The following is a 17,574-nucleotide window of genomic DNA, read 5'->3' as shown; positions in this document are numbered from 1 at the left end:
CGGTTAGATCTGATCAACATTCTCGCCACAAACAACTGAAGGATTTACAATGAAGCACTGTCTAACTGTAGTGAACAGGATGAGCCTTCAACATGGGAACTGTGACTGTGGCCATGAGGGTGATGAGAAGTGTGGTCTGAAGGTGGGATGCTGAGTTGGGGTCACACACAATTTGACATAATCCTTGTGTTAGACAACGACAGAGTCCGATGGACGAGGCTTGTTTCACGGAATAATACATTTGAGTAAAAACAGGTGAGAAAATTACAAGGAGGTATTTGTAAGACACTTTAGCTGACCAACGAGTTACACAATTCAGACATGAACTGACCTGATGTGTAAGAAACTCCATCAATCTAGCACTGTACATACTCTTATTCCAAAATTATTCCAAAATCATTCAAGAGGAAGGGACTTTGAGGGCAGAATGAAGGACGGGAGAGAAAAATAAAATAAAATAAAAACATCAGAGAGGAGAACCTTAAATGAATAAATACATAAAAAAATTTACCCAGAAGTAAACGGACAGTAACTGAGACAAAACAAATATTCAAACTGAGTCCTTGTTACATTGCAGCGTTTAGGCTACAGGATGTAAATGAGACAGTGGGTTTTATGATGACTTACTGTGTATGTCAAGTATGGACAGAAAATAAATAATAAATGGGGACCGTTATGTAAGAAACAAATTCATAAATCAAAAAATGATTTATGCAGTTTAACACAGTTCCAATACAGAGCATGAAACTGATGTGAGAGTTTATAGATGGGCTTTTACATATACAGTGTAATTAAAATATACAGCTTTCCTTCTAATAAAACCACAACACAATATGGAGATAAAAGATGTTTGCTAAAAGTGGCTGGAACTCTGGTTATCTTTTTACCTCAACCTTTGTTGTGAAGGATTTTATATCTGTAATTCATTTGATTTCAGTTGGTGATGTGTTCCAGAGTTGACATCCCTTTATGGGGAAAGCTGATTGTCGAAATGTATATCTACGACGTGGGATTTTGCAGTTGCCATTCTCTTGCTCCTAGTTACTCTGTTACTGTCTTGGCTTTGTCCATGGTCTGACTGTAGAAGGTGATGCGTCAGCCCATACTGCCATGCAATTTGAAAAAAATGAGAGAAGAGAAATATGAGAGATGAATAAGCTGGCTGTCTGGATATGTATAGTGTCTGTTTAATTGGAAACAGTTAAAGTTCTTAACTGTTCACATGTTGTACAAAGAAATAAAATTAAAAGAAAAAAGTAGAATTAAAAGAACAAATAAATATTTTCAATAGCAGTCATTTGGTATTTACATGTGGGTCTATATGTATACATGTAAAAGCATTTTTGCTGCAGTTAGGGTGGACTGCAGTAGGTTGTCAATAAACCGCATGTATTGGATTTTGTGAGTGTCTACTATCTTTTCAGGTGAAATGTATTTAAATATCGTTTTTTTTCACAGCTAGTATGGCTTAATCAAAATGAATGACCTGTGAGGGAGGACGACATTGAGATAATGATGGATTTGCAGGTCAAAAGGAGAATACCCAGATCTCTTCTGTCTCAAAAGATTTACCGTTACTACTACCAATTTTCTAATTATAGCTACAGATGATACTAACACATACCTCCTTTAACAGGAAATACATCTTTTATTGAGAACCTCAGATCAACTGAAATCTACAAGAATATCTTCTCCACTAGTTCCTTGTTTCAACCTGTGATTTAGGGGCATGTAGCAGGAGCAGCGCTGCTGTGTGGTGAGTGTGGCCCACAGACCCTCGTTGACAGTGAAATGCCTCTTTTGTGGTCAACTGTGACTGCTGGTGATGAACGGCGGACTCTAAGTGCCGCCTCTGTTGCGATGAGGGAGCTCCACCAAGACTCCCTCCGGTATCTCCCAATTATCACATTATGACTGTGCGGGTGTGAGGGTGAAGAATCCGAGGCCCATTAGTCTTTCACCCCCACTCGCATCCTTATCGCACATTGGCCGTGCTTTTCACCTCTTGGTGAGCTTAATGGATCCACGGGGGCCATCAGATTTTAAGTAAAGACTAACTCACAATTAAGGGAATAACTCCCTGGGGCCTAAAGTCAGCACAGTGGACCCAACAGGCATATTTTATGTCTTGTCTCTCCTTTCCTCTTTATCTCATTCCTATAGTCTCTCTATCTTTGTGTGTGTGTGTGTGTGTGTCTGTGTGTGTGTGTGTGTGTGTGTGTGTGTGTGTGTCTGGATTTCTGCCCACTGCAGTGATAACAGAAAAAAACCAACAAGAAATATTTTCACTCTGAGCTGACTGAGTAGGTGGATCCGGGTTTGTGCAATGCTTGGAAATAGTGTTCGTATCGCAGCGTAATGAAGAGGATCCAAGACCAACATGAAATCGTAACATCTTTCACAATATCGTAACATTTTCATACAAAGCGACATCTTGAGGTGGAGTTGTTCTCCCCCCTCCCACGTCCTGGCGCCCTGTAACAAGCCCATCTCAAAAGACTCACATCTGCACGAGGGCCCCCCCCCCCCCCAAAAAAATTCCAGTAATTCAGCCTCCATACTAAATGCCACCACCGATGCATCATACCTGCACCTCAAAAGGTCCTTTGTCGGATTGTGCGGGGCACATGAATAATTCAGCGTATGTGTGGGGGTAGGGGGTAGGTGGTAAGTTAAAGGGGGTGTTGGCCGGGTGGTGGGACCACACCATCTGTTTCCCCGCCTAGGCAGGGCCAGCGGGGACTCCTCTTTGGCGATGCCAAGGCGGCTTGCTCCCTCCGCCTGGGCGTACCAACCTCCTGCGCCACAGCAGACGCAAGGGATAATGAAGCCTCTGTCTGGCCGAGGAACGCGGACGTTTCCCTCAGAGAGTTGATGGGGAAATATTGACACTTGGGCAGGTGGAGGAGAACAAGGTGTACAGCAGGTAGCTCGCTCATTAGTCCCCTGTCCCTGGCCGACATGGACGCTTTCAGGCTTTTAGCGAAAAAAACGTTGCAACAACATTCCGTTTTCTTGCTAAGTGCGGGAGAATTAGCAAGTAAGTTTATACTTTTAGTGCAGTCTGTCCGCAGAACAGCTGTGGATGAAATTCACAACATTTCTTGGGGTTGGGGGTTTATGACTGGGTTGTGTTTGCGGTCGGGCATTTGGATGAATACATCAGCAATCAGTGACGGGCTGAATATGACCTTGATGTTTTGGGGAATTTAAGTGTGGCCTCATTCAAAACAGACAGATGTATAAAACAGATGGAACTTCATGTAATGCCTGTGGAAGTCCATTATGATACAGTTTTTTTGCTGGCAATCATCACGTTATAAGTGTTTTCTTGACAAACAAGGACTTGTACAAGCCTAAACTATTTTTCAATTCATCTCCGAAAAATGTGCTCCCTACCTGAGGGGGGCTTGATCAGTGGCGGGGGGATCATGGGGACTATGATGGGCAGGTTGCCATGTTCCTTGGTGCCGGGCATGGAGGTGGACGGTGTGGTCGAGGGCTCCGTGACTCCATTCCTGGACGCTGGCAAAGACTGGGAGCTGTTGGCTCTGTCCGGGGAGCCATCGCGGCTTTCAGTTGAAGCTGGGATTTTTGGCAACAAGTTTTCTAGACAGGAGAAATTGAGAGAAATAAAGCATTGCTGGACAACGGGTCAGATGCTGCGGCGCTCACTCAATGCAACTTCTAGAGGGCCTATTGGATGTTTAAAATTCAACTCACATTTTACATCCGAGGCACAAGTGGTGAATTATGTCTCTTTTTAAAGGTCGGTTTTGAACAAAATGATTAAATCCCCAGAAAGCACAGTTTAAAATATTCCTCTGTCCTCTACTGTATGCTATTAAATATTGACTAAACACAGTTTAAGCTCCACTAATCAATATTTCTTTGTCCATAATGGTCCAAATGACTGCGTGTACTGAGAAAGATTTGCTCATATTGATGAAGCAACAAACTCTGCACTTCCATTCAGCCCTACAGCACATTGTTGTTGTTTTATGGCAGAAACTTTAATGTTTCACTTCTCACAGGCAGCAATTTCCAAAGAGAAGTCTCTAATAAATTCACTGTAGACTACCTGCCCAGTAGCAAACAGCTAAAAAATAATGTTAACCACTAGCTGGTGAACATTGAGCATTTTGCAGACCTGGAAGGGGAGTGAACATTTGGGCTTAGATTGAGGCTAGAGTCCAAGTGGATGCTAAAAGGAAATAATGCGAATAAGCGAATGTTTGTACGTAACGAGCTCACTACAGTATATGAAGTTTGGAAGGGGATAATATGTCAATGTTGTGTTTACAAGCGCCGTTTCCATTTGAAAAGATTTTTTCCAAAAAAAAAAAGGAGAAATCTAGATATCTGTCATCCATATCAATCAAAATGTTTTTTTTAACTTTGTCATTAAAATAGTTTTCTCAAGTTGGACCTGAACACTCTTAGAAAGAAGCGGTTTCAGTAAATGTATACGTCTTCAGGGCCCCTTGACACAATCACAAACAGCTGTCGACGTCATGTGTCAACAAGATGCACGAGTCGTGTTTCGTGATGCATTCATGAGAACTTAATATTTGCACTAGTTTCATCATCCCTTTCTGCAGCAGGTGGACAATGACGCACAACTGTCAGGTATGAAACACAAACTCGATTTATCGTGCGGTGCTTAAGGTTAAAAGGAAAAAACGAGAGAAAATAGGTGTGCTGTACGCTGGAGTTCCACACCTTTGAGGACAGAGATGTGTTGGGGCGTCTCCCCTATCTCCAGGTTGTCAGAGTCTCTGAGCTCCACCTTGTCGTAGCCGTACCAGCCCAGCAGCTCGTTCATGGTGTTCTCTGCGAAACTCTGCAACACAAACAGTTGACCGGTGAGATGCACAGCAAAAGTCCTTATATTCATTAGTCAAATAATAATTTTAATGAATGAATGGACGGGTGAATGAATTGTAGCAAATTAAAAGTGAGTAACCTTTAAAAATTCTGAAATTGAGTCAACATCTTACCGTTTTGGAATAAGATGAAGATAGGTAAATGAGATTTGAGGTTGACTGTCACAAAAGCAAATGCAACAATCATTACTTTGTTGCATTGGTGGTGCTTTTCCTGTGACTTTCACCGTGACCGTGACTTTATTTTGTTTCTTCAACTAATTACGCAGAGATTTTGCCACTCCACTCCAAATGTAAATGCTTTGCTTTGGCTGGAGAAACCCACAGTGTAGGTTTAAACTCCACATCTTCTTCATGAGCACAGTTCACCCTAATTGGGGCCAACACCCGTCCAAACGCCGCAGAGTGCAACCAGACGAACTAATGGCCCCTATCGTTTGACAATAAAAGAGGAGGATCTTATCAGAGGGTAATAAAGAGAATGGGAAGCCTGTCACAGCACGCTAACTGCAGCACACTTACTAGAACAGAAAGGTTATCACAATCCGGGCAAAAAAACAACCCCACTGCCCAGTTAAAACCGAGTCACAGCAGGGATAAGGGTCCGATTCGTGCATTTCTGTCAATGACAATTTAGAGCCTCCCTCTGTCTTACAGCTCCTCTGGTTGAAAATGTTGTCGCTGCATCCATAAAATGCCACAGGGGTTAAATGGACCAAGGGGACCACTGATTCATTCATTCATTCATTTCATCTGAGGCTGAGGAACACAACCACATGCCAGAGATCATACATAATGTGTGTCAGGGCTGTTGTTGAGCTACACTACACTGTTGTTTTATGGGAACAGTGACCGATTCAATGTATTCATAATGACGGATTTGTTGTATAGTATTATGGTATAGTTTATTCTGGCCTGGCTCTGTGAGAAGGAAAAAATCCATATAAACACAAAAAGCTTTGCTTTTAATGAAACATTTTTTGGGGGGGCTGAGTGCAGTGTGGGAGGGGGCTTTGTTTTTGTAAGGATTAAAAAAATGATATAGCATGTTAATTTGTGAGCTTCAGAGATGGATGTAGCTAATTACCTTTGTTTCCAATCTTTATACTTAAGCTAAGCTCTCCACCTCCTGGCTTTAGCTTCATATTTTGAGTAGAAACACCAGAGTGAACCAATCGCAACACAGTAGAAACACGACCAAAGTCAGTAAGTATCACAGTTTTCAGTGAGCGATTAATGGCACTTTTTTTCACAGTGAAGCAAATATTATAATCCAGTAGACGGTAAATGTCATGTTTCGTCATGTGCATTAACGCGCCAACATTCTCGAGCAGTGCGCTGCAGATAGTCAGTGCATCTATGCAAAAAATGAATACAACTTTATGCAGGTGAAGTATCTCCTCCAAAGCACAGTCAATAAACACTGTACTCAAAACAAACGCATGACCCTGCTAACGCATGCAGCCCATCATCACCACACGCTTCTCCGCCGGAACAGGCCCAGAGGCGTCTGTCCACTGAACCCTAAACCATGCTAAATATTCCAGCGATCGTTCACTATTTGCTCTTTCTGGAAACAGACCACTGCAGTAACTGTGGATGAATCCCCTGTAATTAGCTGGTCTGTGTGATAGAGAATTAGTCACAGGTTGCTGAACTGTCAGCTTAGGGGTAAAAGTGGTCCTGTGATTTCTTTTTTTTTTCCAAATGGATGGATGAAAATTATACATTTTTGGAATTTTTCTTATTCCCATAAACACAGCACGAAATTCAATCTGGATGGATTCAGCTTGAGGTCTTGGGACAACCACTGTAGGATCATATTACAGGTGTGCGAGGACAAACATTATGTACTGTACAGTGCCTTGCCATGGAGGGGACCCACCTTTTCTTGCCACTGGTGGGTTTGTTCCATAGTCACTTCATTATTTCACAGCCAGTCCCACTTTGGCCTGTACATTATCTCATCAGTCACTGGATGACGCAGTTTAAATGTCAATTACAAACAGCTCCTGTCGATATGTTGGAGCCAGAGTGATCGTGTTGGAGTGGTTTAGTGTCACCCAGCGCATCTGACTCATGGCTGATGTAAATTTAACGGCAAAAGGCAGACGCACACATACACAGATAAACATACATATGCATATACTGTATATCCCACCTGCCTCCCTCAGTAGATTCTAGGTAAAGCAAAAGATGCTGAGGTAACTGCATGTTACCTGTTCTGGCTGGGACCGATACAACAAAGGTCCCAGCCAGTAATCATATCGGATGAAGTGGCATCAGCACGCTGCACACAGCAAGTTTATGTGTACTAACAAGGCTCGTCTATGATGTTTCATTCCAAGAGGAAAAATAAAGTTGTAACTTGAGTGAGTTTCTCTGAAGGCTGTTCAGTCACTGCTGGAGGCAGGTCTGAAGCATCGATTGATGATGTACTGTGGGCGGAAAAGTGACTGTATCTGAAACCAGGATTTAATTTCATTTCCATTTTACAAGGTTTTATTTTCACAATAGAATGCCCTTTGTTGCTGTGAAAAAAAAAGGAAATGAAATGTCTTGAATGGCTCATCACACACACACACACACACACACACACACACACACACGTTCACACAGGTCACACTGGCCTGCTGTACGCTGAGCGTGGAGCCTGTCCGTGTCCACTGCCTGCAGACAATAGGTCAGTCCACTGAATCAACTGCTTGATACAAATTCAGCACTTGGATATTGCTTAAAGTGGTTTTATTGTAAGGGAGACACACGTGGGAACGAGCACACACACACGCAAACACACACACACAGGCACACATGGGCAGAAGTATCTCTTTGCATATTTGAGAAACTGTGGCACAGTATAGGAGCGACAGAGGCAGATTTTCTCCGTTCTAAGCATCTTTTCTCAGTTTCTAAGCATTTTAGGGCGAAATTCATGATGTGCAGTATTTGTGTCTCCGTGTCGTAGCGCTTCTGGAGCATCAGTTTTGCCTCACTTTTGTTTTGTACATACACAGCGTGCAGTTTCTGCTATTCTGTGCCGAAGTGAAGGTGCCGTAGGTTAGAGCAAGGACTCGGTCCAAAATGCTGGCAAGGCATTATTAATGAAGAATGACAGGAGTTATTGATCTGTCTGTTACAAAATACCACTGTGGTGGGGTGGTCAATGGGTAGACACGGTGCAGGGTTGGAATCAGTGACAGAGGAAGCCGACGCACCCCGTTGAGCTGATCAGAAATGCCGCGCATGACATACGCACCGCACCTGCGGGAACGTTTCAGTGTATGATGTGCACCCCAAGGTTAGACGTTGTCAACATCCGACTATGATTCATTGGATTTGGAGCAGTTATTTACAGTAATTTTCAGCCGAATCCAGACACTTACACTCTCTGCTTTTTTCCCTCACAGACGTCTTTAAACATAGCGGCTAAAGCAGTGAAGGCTGTTAATCAGGACAGCTCATGTTTGCAGACGTAGCTACACTTCTGCTTGAACAGCGATGAGTGACAGCAGTGCTCGCTCTGCCTGAAGGCTCCTGGAAGTCAGATTTAGTACCACTTCCTGAGCACAGCTAAAGTTGGCTTCTGACAGCCATATACTAAAACCATGTTGTTGCCCATGGAGACACAATATGAACACCCTCAGTTGTAACAGAAATGGCCGACAAATGTATTAATTTATTGAAAATGGAACAATTCAATTCATGTCATTTCCTTATGGAATTAGTTTTTTATTCATCACAGTTTTACACAGATATTGTATGCAGGCAAACTGAATGCATTAAACACTCCCTGGGTTTTTGTTTTTTTAGGCATTTATCTTTTATTTCAATTTGAGACGAGAGACACAGGGACCGGGATTAGAGAACAGAGGATGTTCGGGTTCGGGATGTTAAACCTGTCAGGTCAACCCAAATTATTTTAAGGCTCACCCACTGCACTCTGGGAGAGGTTCCTCCTTCACATGCTTTTTAAAATAACAAAAAATTTATTTGGGAATGAGAATGTATTATATTTAAACTAAGAAGCAAAATGTCTCTGTGGGCTATCAAACACACTTGCTGTATGTCCAAGCCGTCCAAAAAAGAGCTGTGACAGACTCAGAGTGCACCCGTTGGCAAGCGCAACTGCAGCAATTAGTTCAACTGCTAGGATGAAACCTTGAGAAGAAAAAAATCACCAAGGAGAAAATCCTCCCTTTGAACAAATGAGTTGGAGCATAACCCGTCCTGAGTAAACTCCTGAGTGAAACGGATGATGTTTGTAGAATAACCAGAACATGGAGACCAAAACACAGCATCTCTCTGTGTATCCCTCTCCTCCCGACCACGCTGTCCTCTGTGTCACCCTACTGCCTTGAGAAAGTGGGAGTGTTATTAAGAGTGGAATCTAATCCTGGCTGGCTGCTCATCAAAGCAGCGGCACCAATTTTGGCTTTGGCTGAGCTGGGAAGGAAGAGACACAGAGGCAGCTACAAATGTCTGTATGTTACACTGGATGTAAAGGTTGTTTTATTTAATCAAAATCTATGTTTATCAGCTTTATTCATCTCAACAGTTTCTAAAAGCCTCCAGCAGAACAAAGCTGGAAGTGCGGTTCAAGCCGAACTAAGATTTATTTACTAAGTTAGAAAGGTTTTTTAAAAAGGCAACGTTTGCTTGGCCATGCAACCGGTCTGTCTGTTTGGTCTAAGGCACAATACTTTAACAATTGTGCATGAATAATCGTGGTCCCCAGAGGATGATTCAGATTGATGAGGCTGCAAACTCCTGAGCTTTTGTTTAGCAAGACCATTGAGTCAAAAACTGCCTTTGACCAACACCTTGGTCCATGACCAAGTCATCTGAACAGCCAATAGCTGCATTTCTATAAAATATGCAGTGGATATTCATAGTCCCCAGACAATGAATCCTAAAATTCTTATTTGGTTTCAGTATTTTCAGTACACAATAAACATGGGCCAAAATACAAACCATTTTCATTAAGAGCAACTTTCCTTCCAAGACTAAAATACCAATTTATGAAAATTTACTGAGCACATCTGTTTTGCCAAGTGTCAGTCAGACTGTGGTTTTTCCTCTGACGTCAACTTTAAAATACATTTTAGTCTTAAAGCCACAGGAAAGAAAATACTCCAAACATGGCAAACCCACCTCTTCATTGTTTGTCCCATCTAGTGGGACTGCCGCAACAGGCTTCTCACATGAAGTCTTGTTTTGTCAGCAAAGAAGCAGCACGTTAAACGGATTCTGAACTGAATATTCACTGAACATCAAGAATTTGTAGGCATTATTAAATGCTGCATTTAAAGCACTTTATTATTGGAATAAGAAATAAAATGCACCCTATCTCAATTCACCACACTCAGTGGTTTTGCCGCTGCAGCTTCACTTGGTCTGATAAGACCAGTAGCTTGTGGTTCCTAATGCTAGGCTCGTGTCATCAAACTTAAACTGTATTACTGCTGAATCAGTTTGCTGACGTTATGACTCTACTGGTGCAACAACCATGTTTTAGTGATCATCATTCAAAAAAACAATCGCATGGTGCCACTTTAAATTCCTGCAACAGGATAAATGATGGAAGTTTTTAATATACAACCACTATTTTTGTCCTCCATATACTGTTGTAACTGGTGATGTGCCCATGTTTATGAGGTACCCAACATGTTTCATGCGACCATCAGTCAGCATTTTCTTTTTTAAATCTTTGTGGAAATTTACTCGACATTAGTAAACTAACATACCCAAATTTCCCAGATCGCTCCTCAGTTTTGTTCTAACGTTACACAACTCTGTTTAAAAAGAGTTGAATAGTCTGATTAGTCCAACTAATAGAAGCTTAACTATCATTAGGGTCGGGTTTCAAACAGATCAGCCTGCTCTCCAGGGCAGCAGTAGCCACCTGCACTTTAAAACACGGCAGCAAAAAAAACGGAGAGGTGTTCATGCTCACTTTAAATGTTGAACTGTTACATACAGGATCATACTAAAGGCGTTTCTATATAACCAGCACTTGTGTCAACACTTCATAAACTGATATATCTGCATGTACAGTGTACGTGTCTTTAATTGTCTCCGATTAATTCTATTAGAGTCATTAGCTTTTGAAAAAACCCTGCCTCTGCTGCTGCCTCTGTTGTTCACTATGGATCTGACCTCTGATATGATGATGACATTTTGGTGCACACACACACACACACACACAGAAGGAACAACCTCCTCCCCTTTGACATCGGTCAGAAACCCAGTTGTAGACAATCTGGTGGTTTCACAGAGCCCCGGGTCCTACAGCAAGTTTACGTTTAAATTTGGGGGATTGTTAGTGGTCCAGTGGAGTGTGATCATAATGCACTCGTGATACCTTCTGTACACATGCAGTTCACAAGCTGGAATTTCACTGCCCAGAGGATGATGATGATAAAAATACACTCAAAATCCTGTTTGTCCGCAGTCTTCCCCCTTGTTTCCCTCCAGTGAGACCCAGACATGGCCGGCAGGATTTGCGGTAATGATGATGGTGGGAACTGGATACCTTGCGGATAGAAACCAGAGTAGGTCACAGTACACCATGATAAAATTCCCGAATCCACACGCCAAGTTTCCCTTTGCCTCCTCCTACTCCACTTTTCCACTCCCTTGCTCCCTCTCTCTTCCTCTCTCCCTCTCCTCTGCTTTCATTTCCCTCTACTTTCCTTGATATCTGACCCAGCAGAGACACTCGGGTTACAGTTTTTACAGCTCAGCCAGCCCAGCTCTGTATACATTCCTTTCTCCCCTGTTTCTTACCCGACTCCCCAGCTTCTCCTATCCCCTCCGTACCCGCTCCTCCTTCTCCCTGATTACTCACCGGGGCTTATTTTACCGTGGCACACATTAAGCAGCCAGATGAAGGAAACACTGTCAGACTGCTGGTTTTGCGGAGTATGATCCCTCACAACAAGGGCACATTGTGTGTCTGTGTTAGTATTTTTTTCCCTCTGGCCTCGGATTGAAATGTTGCAGCTGAAAGGCTCTAAAGAAGTGAGGGGAACAAACTTTCACTTGGAAATGATTAATCTGAGAGTTTTCTAACTAAAATAAATCCATTATTGTACGTACATGTTCTGAGGAGGTAATGGCACACGTAGTGTCGATTACCTGTGACTCTGTCGGTCGCAATCCTTGCTGCAGGTTTACATTGGGCTTTGGTGTAATTGTGCTACATGCGCAACCATGCAATAACCGAGTGTTTGTCATGTTCATCCATAATTGATGATGTTTGATTAGCTACAGACAAACTTTTTTTGGCTTGGAAAGGAGTGTGGACACCATATCAGCTGTAAACTGTTTTTGGACAATTTGTATCGTCTAAAACACACACACACACACAGGTGGTCAGGTGTATCTTCAATGTACCTCCTCCACCAATTGACTGTTGTCCGTCACAGTTATAGGACTGTGGTTAAATAAAGGAAAAACTAAAGCTGCTTCCGTTAAATGAGATGTTTTAAATGGACATCTCCAAAACATATTATAACTAATTCTCTGAATTCCTGAATGATGGCCAGTGTCACACAATCTATCACCGAACAGCAGAACACACAGACCTGCTAATGAAACACCAATTCTGACTGACAACATATAATTATTTGTTCCGTGTGATGAATTCAAATGAATTTTACGACGAGTCCGGTAGATTAATGTTCAATTATTTTTTTTTACCTAATATTTCCTTTCTCTTATGATATTAAAAACGATTAAATGAAATCTGTGCTTGTGCTTGAATATCTCAAGACGGCACTTCACTGTGCCTTACGGCTGCTCATAAAGATCTCTACCATTTAAAATGCTCCGCTGAGAAAACCTCTAGTACTCCTCTGATAAGAAATAAGGAAATTTCTCCATGGAGAGACCCCCCTCCCCACACACACACACACACACACATACACGCACGTGTGCACACACCTCCTGCATCCCTCCCTCCTATCATCAGGACCAGGTGCAATGACGGAAATTATTGTCAAGAATGATTTTTTTTTTCAGCTTCAACAAGCAGTTCAAATTCCAAAATAACATGAAGTCGCCTTTTTCCATCTCTATGTCTGAAAGGGGTTTGCATCTGTCCAATGCTGAAGTGGAGCAAAGAAAATAAACTAAGATAGAGCAGCTGACTCTGTTAAATAGGGTTATCATGGAACATTATTGTACTTAACTGCCTGTTTCTTATTGGTCTAGGATGATAATAAATGCGTCTTTTGGCTGCTGAGCTCTTCGACAATAATGGCATTATTCCCCCCTTTTTTTGTACGGTCACAGAAAAAGGAGCGGTGGCAAATGGTATTTTGGAGACGTCTAAATGCAAGAAGCCTTTCTGCTTCAGGGTTGTTTCAGGACTCGCTCGGCGCCAGCACCCTCGCTTTCTCTCCGACAGCCGAAAATCACGATTCGCACAATTATTCTCTCTGTGATCACCTGCACATCCATCCATACCGGCGAGGGCACGGGGCGCTTGTGAGTCTCGGGCCAAATGTGTACAAACAATGAGGAGATGGAGACAAAGCGGACACACAGCTTGCCTCTCTCTCTCTCTCTCTCTCTCTCTCTCTCTCTCTCTCACACACACACACACACACACACGCGCCAGGAACACTTTCTTTCTTCACAATGAACGACACGGAGCACGGGGCTCAAATATCACAATGTGCACGGGGGGAAAAACAGACAGACACACACACACACACACACACACGCGCGCGCGGATAGAAACAACGTTGTGGCGTAAAATTGGGATAAATAACCGCGCAGGCCTAACGTAGGAGACATTGTACTCTTGTCGAATGCGTAAAGCTCACACACGCACATCTGGATCACACGCCTCTGGGCAGCTGGGCAGCGCAGACACACACACACACACACACACACACACACACACACCTCCACTCAGAGGCAAACCCGACACAGACATCTGGACGCATCTTGGAGATGCGAGTGTTCCCCCATTGATTTGCACCAACGATGAACACTGTCGCGCCGCACTGTAACAGTATTAATAGCACTAGTAGCATTGACGCCTTCACTGACGCACCGGATTTTCCATTAACTCCGAGTGAGCCGCGAGAGGCAGGGCGCGCACACCCTGAGCGCTACTCCTCACTGATCCAAAACTTACTACAGTGTAGTAGCGGGGAATGGTGCCGCATCCATTGTGCGAGGCGCTGGGCTGCAGGAGGTGCGCTGCTGAGGCTGGCACCCGCACGCGCACGACAATAGAACTTGCGTAAAGGAGAGCAAATATTACGATCTAAGTTCGACACTCGTGCAAGCCAGTTTGCACTTTGACTGCGTTGTACATTTCAACTGAGATCGCCCGGTTGGTGCTTCAACACACGCACGCACGCACGCACGCACGCTCCACTCCGCACAACCACTCCGCTTCCACGCGTGATCGCATGCAGCTGGGCACGGAACCCCCCTTTACCTTCATCTCTTCGTTTATTTCCCTTTTCACCGGGTGTGCAGGTTTCCGGCTCCTCTTATTTTCCGGGGGTCTGCCCTCCTTTTCCATCTCTGCCATGTTTTCCTCTGTGATACTTCTGTCAATATTTGCGGTGAGGAGGGGGAGGAGATCTGGGGGGCGGGGGGGTGGGGGGCAGAGGGAGAGAGGCAGCGGCAGCTGTTTACAGTCGCCGAACGGCGGGTGTCTGGCAGCTTCTCAGCGGCCCGCGCGTCGCTGGGGATGCCGCCGAGGGCTCGCGGCGCCCGGCTAAGTCAGCCATCTTCTGCCCGTATCCTCCACGGCTCCGTGCGCCAGTGGTGTGCCGCCTCCGTGAGTCAAAGGAGAGGTTGAGTGAGGGGAAAAAACGAGACAGGGGGAGGGGCGTCCGCTGAAACATTATATGACGCGTTGGTGATCAGAGGTGGGCTATTTCTTCCCGCTTCGCCCGTGGACGGCGATCGGAGCAGTCACATCCACTTAGCGCTGCTCCCCCATCGCGAGTCTGCAAGCGGCAAACAGGTGCCGGCACACTCCACCTCCCCACGTCCCCACATTGTTCTTCTCCTCATCAGTCACAGACTGCGCTGCTTCAGTCATTTAACACGTCACAGGCAAACAGCCAAGTCAAGTCTGGAGGTTTCACGGTGTGTGTGTGTGTGTGTGTGTGTGTGTGTAGCTGCATGTGGGGAGGGACTTTCAGCCGACAGTCCTGACCAGGGAAACTTTGCAGGTGTTGTGGGCGTATAGTGCCTTGCTCGTGAACACTTTGAAAGTCAGTGGTTGTTGCTGGGATCAAACCGTGGCTTTCGGCAACTTTTTGCTTTGCACAAGTGTGTCTGTGTGTGTGTGTGTGTGTGTGTGTGATAAGAGGGAAGATGCTGCCTAAAACAAATGTGGTGATTTTGTTTAATGACTGAACAATCATGCTTGAAATAAAGTTTCCATTTGGCCTCAAGAGTGTTGCTTCTTCTCCCCCATGTTGTTCCATGTGACAATGTGCAAGGTGAAAACAAAACCCATACATGTGACTCAATTTTCATGTTGGTACTGTTTGAAACCCTATAGTGAGAATAGATATATCCATTCCATCCATTCATCCACTACCTCTACCTCCTTTTAAGGGGGGTGGCTGGAGCCAAGATGAAGGTCCCCTTTAGGCCCAATGCTAAGACATCATCAACAATTTAAAGAGAAAAAACTTGTCGTATATAATGATTTTTCCACATTATTGGACTGATCAATAATACTGACCATCCCACTTTCTATCCAGTTATGGAAAACAAACACTGGAGTTGCAGTATAACCATACACATTTTTAAAGCATTTTTCCAACAAATCTGTCCCTTCTGAAAGACTGATAAATACTCTTTTATTTTCCCGGGGAGTAATTTGTATTGTAGCCAGTATTCATGTCCTAAGTAATGCATTCATCTCCACACATCTATACATGTATTTACATACACATGTTTGCACGCACATTTGGATAAACAGCTGCCTTCACTTGCTGCTGCTGTTGCAATGCTTACAGTTTTAGTGATGCTGTGAGTGTGTTGTTCCTCTCAGAGCCTCTCAGCTAATGCAAAAGAATCTTGTTTGGCAAACGTGACATACAATATATGATTTATATTGTGTGCATTGATTTATCCATCTCAGCTGTGAGCAATATGCTGCCCCCTGACTTTTTACTGGAATTACAACGAGTGGACAGGTAGAAAGCTGCTGCTCGTGGCGCGGTGACACCCATTTCAGCCGGGAAATCAGCAGGAACGGGGGCTGTGAACCGTGAGGCGGGGTCAGGGTGAAATGACTTGAGTGTCACAGTGCTGCCCTCGCCTTGCAAACCAGCAGCACACACCCGCATCACCAGATTCCTTCATCAAATTGTTCCTCCAGCTGCAGTGGCATGGTTTAGCATAATGTAACTCTAATGCGTCCAATGATACACTGTGGAGGCTAATCTTAACAAGTATCTATGTGAAACTGTGAAGAAAATGAAGGAATTATTGAAATTACAATAAAGCATGCATCATCAAAATCAGTTTGGGGCATTTGGTGTTATTTTCAGTGTAGCAAAATACTGTTTTAACATTTCTTAAAACTCAAAACAGAACATACAGCTACTTTAATCTTGACAATATGATGCTGAGAATTAATAGATCAAGACTAAATTACAGTTTTTTTTCTGTGTCATATAATGCATGAATATACAGTATTGTATGTGTTTGTTTTGTAAGTCTATTCACAAAGGGGGACAGCAACTCTGTGTTGTTTATGCTGACTTTGACAGACTTTCTCTCCAGTCCAGTAATAAGCATATTGAGGAGGATTCAATGAAAGCATTGTTTAAGCTAACACAGCAGGGGCATTTTCCTCCAAACTGTTGTATTGTCACAAGGATTGCATTAGAGAGCTTTTTTTTCATCTAGGTTTATATATTTTTTTGTACCTTGTATTCAAATAAATTCTTGGAAGTACAACGCATTTAAAGGAGGAAAAGTATGTCTTCGTTATCTGACATTTGCCACAATACAAACAAATAATGAGTGAGGACAGAAATAAAGTTTGATTGCAAAATTGTTTCCACATTGAGGTTGAATCTCAGGAAGCATGTTCTTGATTTAGAGTTATCTGACTTAATATAAAACATGCTGCCGTCCTCATAATTTCCAATTATTTCACAAAAAAGCAGTGACAATATGTTAGTGGTGGTCCCCAATAATACAATGAAAAGTGATGGTCTTCAGTGATCAAACATTACATCATTTAGTGGCTTTGTAAAAAAAAAAATATCTATCTAACTTAAAAAAACTTTTGAGCTAGTTTATAGGTACCACGTATTGAACTTTGGTGGACCCTGTGGGTGGCACCTGGTTGTGGGCGGTGAGCTAATGTTTTTATGGACTGAAGAGAACGTCCAGAGGAAAAATAACTGATGCTCTATTCTCACTGAAAACACGGCGCCATTGTTTCCAGTGGTGGTCAGTAAAGGTGTATACATGTCTAAATGTGACTTAGTTGAATTGATGATTCAGAAATCTTATATAGATATTAAAATAATAAATGCGTATACATTATATATTCACATATTTCTTTTTATTAAGTTTCATGTCATGTTTTATTTTACTTGTGTTGAACTTTGACAAAACAGCAGGACAAAAATCATTTTTATTTATTATATATGATGTATTATTCATTCATTCAGGAAACTCCATT

The 17,574-nt window shown here is 43.1% G+C and overlaps 1 protein-coding gene across 4 annotated transcripts in view; it reads right to left on the bottom strand.

Annotated features, from left to right (window-relative positions):
* The window catches only part of sobpa (sine oculis binding protein homolog (Drosophila) a), a 40,987-nt gene extending 26,077 nt beyond the window's left edge, over window positions 1-14,910 (bottom strand). For all 4 annotated transcript variants that reach the window (XM_035611088.2, XM_035611090.2, XM_035611089.2 and 1 more), the window contains exons 1-3: window positions 14,344-14,910; window positions 4,723-4,843; window positions 3,400-3,609 (exon numbers count right to left, since the gene is read on the bottom strand). In XM_035611088.2, coding sequence (XP_035466981.1) covers window positions 3,400-3,609; window positions 4,723-4,843; window positions 14,344-14,439 — 427 coding nt within the window. In that variant the 5' untranslated portion in view covers window positions 14,440-14,910. The remainder of the gene's footprint in view (window positions 1-3,399; window positions 3,610-4,722; window positions 4,844-14,343) is intronic.
* Window positions 14,911-17,574: the final 2,664 nt, after the last annotated feature.

Source organism: Scophthalmus maximus, chromosome 15 (assembly GCF_022379125.1).
Source record: "Scophthalmus maximus strain ysfricsl-2021 chromosome 15, ASM2237912v1, whole genome shotgun sequence".
NCBI classification, from domain to species: Eukaryota; Metazoa; Chordata; class Actinopteri; order Pleuronectiformes; family Scophthalmidae; genus Scophthalmus; species Scophthalmus maximus.
The sequence above is the reverse complement of the archived record's forward strand: the minus strand, read 5'-3'. Positions and strand labels throughout refer to the sequence as shown.